Source organism: Physella acuta, unplaced genomic scaffold, assembly GCF_028476545.2.
Source record: "Physella acuta isolate Inbredline_101_S28 unplaced genomic scaffold, ASM2847654v3 ptg000331l, whole genome shotgun sequence".
NCBI classification, from domain to species: Eukaryota; Metazoa; Mollusca; class Gastropoda; family Physidae; genus Physella; species Physella acuta.
Window position 1 is genome coordinate 607,585 of NW_026731850.1, and position 11,014 is coordinate 618,598.

An 11,014-nucleotide genomic window follows, 5' to 3' on the forward strand; every position below is an offset into this window, starting at 1 on the left:
CCATGATCAAACAGTTCACCACTGATGGCTAGCTGATTGACCAATCACTATTAATCTTGTTATCTCCTCTTTCATTTACTGATTACCGTCATCTTTAAATTAGATTTTATTGAGTAACCTAATGTCAAATTAGATTTAAAAAATGGATATTCATGAATATTACAGGATATGAACGTATCTGGATAGTTTGAACAAAAGTGGAGCATTAGAAGTGGGTCAAAGTTGATTTACAAGATTTGTCACATCCCAAAAATAAACAAAATAACTAGCAGTGTGAACTAAATAAAAGCTAATAAAAACATAAATCAGCTGAGCTGCACAATCGTCAGTCTTATTTGGCCTCCCAGGATTGTGACGAACAAAATGTTTACAAGTCAACAAAGGGTCTGTCCCCTGAAACTGTCAATAACTTGTTAGTTACTTTGATGTTTCAGCAGTTTTTCATACTTTTTATTTGAATCAATAAATCAGTTCTAAAAAATTAATTAAAAAAATAAAATATCTAATCCATTGCAGGCAAAATGTGTAAATCCAGAATTTAAAAACTTGTACTAAATCCATGTCTTAAAAAAAAAAATTAGTGAAGAACATAGCTGGGTTGTCAACAATTTTATTGTACAGAACCAAACAGCAACAAATCATTCTCACAAGTATTCCAGATCAATTTATACAAAGACAGGTGAATAATAAAAATTCTATCATTAATAAAAGATACATCGTAAGTTTCTATTATAAACAAAAAAAACAACTAGTATACAATAAGTTCATCCGAATACAAGATGTGTTTAAAAAGATGGCTGGAATTCAAAATAAAAAACTAGTACAGCCAATAAGTTACAATCAATAACTGCCACTAGAGTTAGTAATTCGGTATCAAATCTAATGTAAATCTATGTAACTCTACACAGTATTATCAAGAGTTTCTTACAACATATCTGTTTCATGGTTTTCCAAACATTATTTTATGAAAAGCTATCTTTACAGCATTCCCAATATTTATGAATTCTTCAGTACTACATTTCTTAATAAATATTAAAAGAATTTTTAAAAAAGTATGGGCCATATTTTTAAAAATAATTACCAAGACTATTTTCAGATCTTATCTGCTAAATGCCTTTACAGAGCAGAGAACCTTGTTTACAAATAAATTTGCAAAAAAATGAAACAAAAATTGGCTGCCTTCACTTTAGTTCCAATAGAGTTTTTACAAAAGTTTGATCTTTTCTATGTGCTCTAGAAACTGGGACTTGCTGACAAGGCCAGGGTATTCTTTCTCTTGGTCTTTGTGAACTTTGACCCCTTCTTCCCAGTCCCATAAGAGAACAGACAGTTTACAATCTCTGAAATAATTTTTTTAAAAGATGGATTTCACAGCAACCAAACAAGTGTTACAATCAATAGCAGTTTAAATTTTTGAATCTTTTAAAATGTTTATCAAGTAATAGAATCTCTGTTGTATGCTAAACACACTTTTAATTTTTATGAGATGGGATGTGTGACACATCCTAGTTTCAGGCAGAACTTAACGAAACTGAGGAAAAGACACTGCAGCCAGGTGTGTGGTCAGAAAGGAGAACAAAGTTCAGACTCAATGGCAACTGTTGCAGAAGCATACAACACCTCCACCTAAACCACAACTTTAACCTCCTGCTCCCCTCACTCATTTGTTGGTGACACCCTCAAGGACTCCCTCTTCCACTCCCACACTAATTAGCAGCTTCGTTATAGATGCCTTTGAAAATAATTATGAGCTGCACAACAATTGTTTTAAAGTTTTAAATTTTTTTTAATGCAAATCCAAAACTTAATTTATAGTTTATAGATCTGAGAATACCTTCTATACTGCGGATAATTCCCTCTAATGTATGATACACTAGAATTTAAAACACAGTCCATGACTTACCTAACAGTGGCTATGGACTCAGGAGGACACTCATACAAAGATTTGCCAGTGCTTAAGTTGTACCAGTAGGCGTGGCCAGTAGACTTGCTCTGACACCTGTTCCAGGGTTCTGATAAGATACAAGAACAACCATAACAACAATACTGTAAAATCACACAATTATTTGCTTCACTAATAAATACAGAGAACCATGTCACAAACAATAATGATAATATATACTAAACTTCTATCTCGCAGCCTGTTGTAATGAAATCTTTGATCAAAAAGCATGTTTGAAGATAGCAATATCTTATTACTGACCTTTAACTGTTCTTATTATGCTTAGACCTGAAGGAAGAAAAAAATTTCCAGACTCGGCACAGTAACACAGTCTTGGTTTGTTTGCTCCTTTTACCTGCCGCATGGCCAATCTGGCAACACAGACTTAGACTTAGTGCTGGTCATTGATTAAATCATTCTTAACATACTTTACCTGACTTAATTATTATCAAAACTGGAATATAAAGCTACAGAGAAATATACATTCTATATATTACCTGCTAACTGAAAATTCCAGGCTTTTGCTAGAACTCTAGGCTATGGCAAAGTACAAAATACAATTTATTTCGTACATTGTCAGTCTATTTCAGGCATATTACTGAGAGCCTGGATTTAGCACCCATGTTTGTTGGTAATATATAAAATAAATTAAAATAAATTATTGAGAAGAAATTTTTTTCCCTTTTGAAATATAGTTTTTTTTTTAATAAACACAAAAAACCCTGTATGAGAAAACAATTTAAATAAATTGACATTGAAAAACCACATATAGCCCTACTTGTCAAATATCACATCAGCTTTATGGAGAGGGAAAATGTCCAGCTTGTGTATCTGATGAAGATCTGATCGTGTTGTTTTCCTCAGTGCTTTTATAAACTTGCTCAGTTTCTCCTGCCTAGATAAAAAATATGTGAGAGCACCCAAGTTCAAAAAGCAAGTTCTTGAGTTGTGCTCTAAATGTCAGAAATTCTAATGTCTAGTGAGGGGGGCATGAAGTTATAAGGAAAACACTGCTGAATGTTGAATAATTTTTGCAAAAGTTGCGACCAGATAAACTAATGCGCTGCATACAAATGTCAAAAGCCCTACACACTAGCAGGAAATACTGGATTGAAAATAAACAGAATGCTTGATTTTTGTTAAACTTTGGCCGGGTTTTTAAAAAAACAAATCTATTACATCTATTGTCATTTATGTGGCTCACAATAAAACAGTGTTACTATTTTGTTGATGTAAAAGCATTACCTTTTTTCAAAGGACATGCTGCAAACATCTTCCCCACACAAGAAAAATGCATCTAAAACATGGATTGATGTTTGTCTTTTCTGACCTTTACCCTTAAAACAAGAAGAACAAATTTAACAAACTTAAAAGCTGATACACTAAAATGCTAACAACTAACAAGATTAAGTTCATAATAAAATCGCTTAGCTTGATTTGAATAAAACTGTCATCATGGCAAAAAGCTGGAACATTTTTATGTGATTTTTTTCTTGCTTGAGTGTTATACGTGAATTTTAAATAACAAAACCATTAGATTGTCTCACACTAAGTAATTCTCCAAAACATTTTATAAAAACAAAGTCATCTGTTTCTATGAATGTAATGGCTAATGTAATTTTTACCTCCCCTCTGAGTTCAGTAACAGATTGCACCTCCAGTAAAGTTTTACTTGGCAGCTCCACTCTAAAGTCCAGTTTCTGCCATTTGCCTTTGTTTTTGCCATCCCACTTGTAGCAATTGGACCTCTGGGTAAGTGTAAGGGAAACAACTCAATAAACATTGCTTCATACAGCATTAAACACAAGTTTTTAATCTGTGATCTCTAGTTAGTCAATAGACACAACTCTGCCTTAAGTCTATTACTCACCCCACAACCAAGCAGGTAAAAGCTTGAGCCCTCCCCCCGCACAATACAGCTGTAACTGTACAAACTTTTGATACTGTGGAGTTTGTCCGGGGTCAAGCGATCACCAGTTGCCCCAAATACATCACTGTAACCATCCTGCAGAATTATTTGAAAACAAACAGTAAATTTTTGCTATATATATATATATATATATATATATATATATATATATATATATATATATATATATATATATATGTGTGTGTTCTTTGAATATAATGTTAAGTAAAATGACAATTCCAGCATATAAAAATAAATTTGTTTTCATAGAAATTTTTAAAATCCTAAAAAATTATTTTCACATATACCTTTTAGTCCCAAAACAAAACCTAAAAATTACACAACAATTTTTGCCCTAATTTATTATTTAGCCTGTAAAATATGATTAAAATGACTTACTTTTATTAATGTGTTGAACATTTTTTCAGGTTCAGGTCGACCAGGGGCAGCTCTCACCTCATCTGGTATCTGAAATAATAAAATAGCCATATATTGTTGTAACACACATCCTTAACAATAATAGTAAAGTAACGATCCATTTTATCTATATACTTAGAAACTATATAATATAGGTTATCAAACATACAAGTATATAATCAAACAAAAAAATCCAAAATCAGTATGATATTGGAAATGTGTGCTTATTATTTCTCACATTTAAAATAACTTTTAACACTGCTTTGCTTAGAAACATTTGCTGCAAACTCACTAAAATTAACCTGCAGAGCCTTAACCAGTGCACCTTTTTTATAGGTAAAGTAATGGAGCATCTAGATCTATGTTCCTTATCCTTACCTTCCATTTTGCTAAACAATCCTTTCTGACAGAGGCTTGCCTACTCTCATAAAGATTGCTAAAACACAATTTTAATTTTTAGAGTGGGTTTAGTTTTTAGAGATTTTTATATAAAAAAATTACCAAATATAATAAAATATAAGTAATATACTTATCAAAAACTAGTCAAAATAGAAAAAATTGATCGAGGTACCTGTTTTTGGTAAAAACTTCAATTTTTTTCAAATTTATGGCTTGAAGTTTAGCTAACCTGAGAACATAATAAATAAATGAATAAAATTTTAATTTTGATATAGTTAGAAGATAGACAAAGAATTAAAACTGGGGTGAAAATGGACTTACTCTTCATTGGAGTTGACCATGTATGTGAAAAAAAGCTCGTCATTAATAAGGGTATTGAGTGGGACAATGTGTAGGATATCTTCTGTGGACAACGCTGACATATAATGACATAGGTCAACATTGATAGTATGGAAGTAGTTCTGTACGGTTTCTTTGTTTGACTTCATGTTCTTACACACAATGTACCTAGAACACATAAGGAATAAAATGCATAAAAAATATACAGACCTCAAACATTTAACTTATGTACATCGCATTGTGAAATTAACTTTGTGTAAATGTTCAATTGCATCTATAATTTATTACGCTTCATAGTGGTTATAGCACTTGGAATTTGTCGCATACAATGTGGTTTCTTCTAAACACAAATTTTGGTGGAGCTAAGCACCATTTTTAAAAAAAAAACCTCCCCAATGGCGAGTTCTAGCCAGTATATAAGTAATATAAGTGTGTAAAAATTTATAAATAGTGTATGAATTGTGTTATAGACAGAATTACCTTTCAGAATTAGCTGGTCGACTGGTAACTGGTTTACATATGGAAACTTGTTCAAATATCATGTTCATAAGATAAACCAGACCAACACTGAACGGGGTGAATAGGTCAAACAATTTACACACAAAATGTCCCCCTAAAAATATTAACAAAGATATTTGAATCAAAGTTAGTTGATACATTTTAAATTTTTACCTTTTTAACAATAAATGTTTATACTAAAAGGTCTGCTTTACAGTAAGCATCAAATATAAGAATTCTCTCCACTATGCTTGGTTATAAGAGTTACACACGCATCAGCTTTGTTAAAAATAAAATATTTAATATTTACCAGGTCTGAGAACCATAAGGGCCACCAGAAATTGGCACAAGTATAGCTGCTTTGATAGAATTTCCTGGATGTTTTCCTGTCCTTCTACAGAGAAGCCCTAGAAATATTTTTTTTCAAGAATTCAACATCAGAAGCTTTCAATATTCATCTAGAATTTATATTTGATTTATTAAATAATACATGAAGTTAAAAACAAATGGTTGTCAACTTGTAACATCTTGGTTAAGAAATAAGTATTTTAAAAGTTGACCTACTCCATCTGCCATAACAAAGTGTACACCTTTGCCATCAGTATTTGCCAGGACAAATTTAGCAAACTCTGCTTGATTGTCAGGTCTAAAGATGTCTCCATCCCCATCTTTGCCTCCCACACCTAGATGATAGATGATAATGTTAAATTATTCCAATTATTTAATTTAAGTGTGAGCAAAAAATTACATTTAATTTTATAAAGATACGGTTATACAGCATCTAAAACAATTTATGGTATCCATTATATTTTGGCCAATTCTAGCCGGAAGAAGATGCGTATATTTACCAAACAGCGCTACAGTGACCTGGTTTTTCTTGTCATCTAAATGTTTGTTGTTCAGGTCTATGAGTTGTCCTAATGGGATTTACATCTAGATTCTATCCGCCTGACAATCCAACTAAAGTGCAACTGCTCAACCACACATTACAGTTAGTTTTGTGAGAAGAATAAGGCTAAAAGAGTAACATGAGCCCATTGCACAGCTATTTAGGGTAGAGCCCATTGCACAGCACTTAAGGGTAATTTCAGCCCATTTTTATCCTTTTTAAGGTCATTGCATTTTTTGCATCTTCTGCCGGCCAGCCTAGGCTAGGAGGCAAAAGCTTCTTCCGACTAGTCACTTTGTTATATTTTATTATTATTTACTTTCTTAATAGTGATAAGTTTGTATACAAAATAAAAGAGAAATAATCAAGCTATTTTTAAGAATACACTGGTTAACCAAATATTACAATAAGTCCATATGAATGATATTAACATAGATCTCACTTATTTAAACAAAGCAAATTTAAAAGCTCTTTCTTCTAACAAGAACATTTACCTCCACCAATTGAACGAGAAACGTGAACTAACCATAATGAGGTTCAAACATTTCAGGAGGGCCAGCAAAAAAATCCTCCAGCTTAAAGTCATTGGCACCTTTCAGGGTCATTCCAAACCCTTTGGACTCCCCTTTCCTCCTCCACAGAACATACTCACTGAACCCTCCTGGACCAGCGCATATATCAACAAAGTAAAGCAGTTCATTGGGCTCAACAAGAGGTTCCTGAAATAAATTAAAAACATTCTTTAACAAACAGTGATTGACTACTTTATCCTGATGTTAGTTTTAAAAATTTATAACATTAAATGGTTAAATTACAATGGAAGATTCATATTATCCTTTAAATAGAGACTTATCTTTAATATTAACAATCACATAAATAAACAAAAAACTATTTTATAAAATAAATATATGAAAATATGTCTCCTTTTTTTTCTACACCTGGATTTATACTGAACATGAAGGAACTTAGTTATGCTTTCCATATAAAACTAATCAATCAGATTGAAATAAGGGAAAGTAAGTCAAAATAAGCTAAAAAGGACAAATTGGTTTAAATACAAGTTACACAAAGGTGCACATTCTGAATTAAGTATTTCCATTTATAGGAGGGGGGGGGGGGGGGGGGGACAGAAAGAAAAGATAATTAATGTTTATGTCAAGATGTTTACTAAATAATCTTAAGAGTGTCATAGGGATATAGGATGCATGAAATACAAACCCCTTTGGCTGATTTTGGATCTGTGAACATGAAGCCCAAAGTAGCATCCATATTTGCCATTTTCATAGCAGCTCTGAAAAAAAAACAATAATGTTTGTATCTAAATAAGCATTAATTTAATCCAAGTTATTAGGTTTTGTGACATTATATGAATAGTAATACTATTTGAAATTGCTTTTAAATTATTTACATGAACTTAACCTATTGTTTATTTATTACATTTGATAAATGACAACAGTATACTACAACCAACAAACTGCAATTCTATCCTACAAGGAAAACAAAAATTCCTTACACAAGTTTGTATCTAGAATACTTATCATTAAAAACAAAGTTTAAAAAAACCCTTGAATTGACCTGTTTAAAAAGAAAGCCCCTCGAATAGTCTCATAAGGGTTAGATCTTGTTCTAGCTCTTCTCATTTCTTCTGGTTCCAGCACATCAAACACACTCTAAGCAAGAAACAGTTAGGCCTAAGTGTCATTTTAAGGTATTTCACTCATAGAATAGTAGATTTCACATTATGTACGTTGTATCTAATAAATCTATACAACCAACTAAGTCTTCAAATTTTTTCCATATATAAATTTCCATTTTTATTTAAAACAGTCTGATGTGTTTTTTTATGACTAAATCAAGTTGTAGACCATATTAGCTAACGTACTCTCATAGTAAAGAATGTATACAAATTAAGTTTCTTTGATTTTTTTGTTTTGTTTTTAATTAGTAAATGTAGTTAGTTACCTTTCCATTTAAAACTAACATCAGACTTTCTTCTGAGCAGAAATTTGTTTCATCATCTATCTCTCTCTTTTTCTGAAAAAGTTAATCCCTGTTAATCCATGTTTTTATTGACTAACTAATACATGAAAATAAAATGAACTAATTCAATATAATGTTTAAAAAAAAACAACAACAGGTGAATAATAGAGTAGAATAGAAAAGTGTTATTCTTAGCAAATATGAAAAAACTTACTGGACCTACAACCTTCCACTGCATCATTTCCTCTAATGTGGGCATTTGTCCAGTATATGGTGGAATCCATTCTATCACTTCATCAATAATAATCTGCAAAAATAAGAACAAAAAGACATTTTATTTAAATGCAAATTATTTTATGAACTTGAATTAACAATTAAGAATAGTTTAGAACAATAGTTGTATCTATCTAGAAAGTAAAATAGTGGGTCTCACTTCCTCCTTGCTGAAGTCCCAATCTACATCTGCAGGCTCAAGGCCAGGGACAACCATACCAAGACCACGCCGTCCCCTTTGGTTGGATGCCTCCACAATCTGTGTTCTACCTTGTCCATGTTTACCAAGCCCTTCACCTTCCTTATGACCCATTTTAGCCTAGATACGAAATAAAGGGTAACAATGGGTAGTCATTATAAAGACATTAAAAATATATTAAACCACTACAATTTTTATACAAGTACTTGTGAATGTCACTGTTATTGTTTAAGTTCAACTTGAAACATAATTTTGAAATTTACATTGAAAGCAACAAAGACAAATTAACTTTTTAACTTGAATACGATATGATACTACATTAAATTTCCTAATTAAATTATATTCTTTTAATGTAAGTTCACTTTAAAATACATACTACACAGTGAATTTACCATCATTTTTTTAGCTGCTTCTGACATTTCAACTTGGGTGTCATCCCTTTTCTTAACAAACTTTGTTGGGCTGAGAGCAAAACTTGCTTTTTGCCCTGCATCACCATCTGATGATATTTTTGCAAATGGCCTCTTTAAAGTGGATAATTTTTTTCCTTGGGTATTTGAGAAAGGTGGTGCTACTGTTTTTGTTTGAACCTTGGCAAACGATGGTCGTTGGTCTGCTTCATCCTCAGAATCTAATTAAAACAATAAGTTTGTAATGTTTAATAAACACAATGATCATACATATTAATCACATACTATATTACACACAAGCATTCGAACAGGCTAATATCTATTTTAGTGACCTCTGCATATAATGGGATAGTACTACTAATAGTGTTTTCCTAACTTTTGTGTTTCAATTATTGACAATTATGTTTCAATATAAATTAAATAAGCTCAACTTGAGGTTTTACCCTACAAAACTGACCTAACTAAGAAAGGCTACATAGAACATCATATATAGTATATAGATCTCTAATAAGTATCTAGCTACACTCTAGCTAGAATGAAATCTAGATCTAGACTAGAATCTAGATCTAGCTGCTAAAACACGCAGCTAGATTAGCTGCTAGATTGTAGATCTAGACTCTAATAACTTATAATAATAAGAAGTAGAAGATTCATTCAAAAATCTAGACCTCTAGTCTAGCTAAGATCTAGATCTAGATTTAAATTAAAATTTTCTAAAAGTAGAAGTAGACTACCTGTTAAGGTTGACATTTTCAAATAGAAATCTAGATCTAGTAAAATTCTAGATCTTATTTAGATGTAGATCTATTGTCTATTAAAAGTATTAGATCTAAATACTAGTAACTAGACTCTATTTTGGTCGAAGGTTTTCTCTGAAAAGGTAAAATCGAAAATCGGTGTTTTTGGAAATTTTGGGAAATTCCCTTTTTAGTTTTACATTTAGTGTTAAAATAGATATTTTAATACTGGTCGTAGTAATAGCAATATGGGGTAGGATTAGAAAATTGTCTGAAGAGAATGCGCCATCCCCACCCTCTGTCGGTTTAAAATACGTTAAATTGTGGTATGGCATACTATGATTTAAAAAAAAATTCGTTTCGAAATAATGTCTCTTTGGCCTGCATTTCAGCCCATAGCAAATATTCCTCCCAACCTACCCCACTAAACAGAGATTATTTTAATTATTTTTTGACCCCCCCCCCCCCCCACACACACAACTCTCGACAGCACATCGAATCGCCAGTTTAAAAATATTAAAACTTTCAGGTTTAAAGAAAGTAAAATTATACGTTTAGTGTAATGTATGAGTGTCAGAAGTTGTAAACTTTGTACTAGATACTTATCTACACTCAGCAAATAGATGTGAACGTCACACCATCTAACTACTGAACAATGTTTACACTTCGCACTTGCACTTAAATCTATCTTACAGTAACCAAAAAAACACTTTATATTTAGAAGCTATATACTATGTTACCTAGCGTGATCTCTTTAACTGGCGTGTTATTTTATAATTCACGAAGAACCTTATTTTTTCCCCTTAAAAATGTAACAAATACTGTTTGTAACCATTGTAAAAAAAACATTTTGACATATAACATAGTAATTTATTACAATGATTTAAAAAAAAAAACAACAATTTTGTCTACAATCAGAATTAAATATATTATAATGACAATTACTAAAACACTAAATCACAAAGAAAGCTCATATTTATTTGGCATAAACACGCGCTTTGCCCAGGTAAGTTACAATTGCA

At 31.6% G+C, this 11,014-nt stretch overlaps 1 protein-coding gene across 1 annotated transcript; it reads right to left on the reverse strand.

The window, feature by feature from the left end:
* Positions 1-594: 594 nt before the first annotated feature.
* On the reverse strand, positions 595-10,108 carry LOC131940799 (cap-specific mRNA (nucleoside-2'-O-)-methyltransferase 1). Its single transcript, XM_059299618.1, has 22 exons — positions 9,990-10,108; positions 9,238-9,476; positions 8,807-8,965; positions 8,588-8,680; positions 8,356-8,427; positions 7,969-8,063; positions 7,612-7,684; positions 6,920-7,112; positions 6,069-6,187; positions 5,815-5,911; positions 5,487-5,619; positions 4,989-5,174; positions 4,840-4,896; positions 4,647-4,704; positions 4,251-4,319; positions 3,813-3,947; positions 3,568-3,690; positions 3,188-3,279; positions 2,721-2,837; positions 2,204-2,313; positions 1,904-2,012; positions 595-1,340 (listed from the first exon to the last, which is right to left on the reverse strand). The coding sequence occupies exons 1-22, from the start codon at positions 10,003-10,005 to the stop codon at positions 1,205-1,207; spliced, it is 2,481 nt and encodes an 826-aa protein (XP_059155601.1). The 5' UTR covers positions 10,006-10,108; the 3' UTR covers positions 595-1,204.
* Between the last annotated feature and the right edge of the window lie 906 nt (positions 10,109-11,014).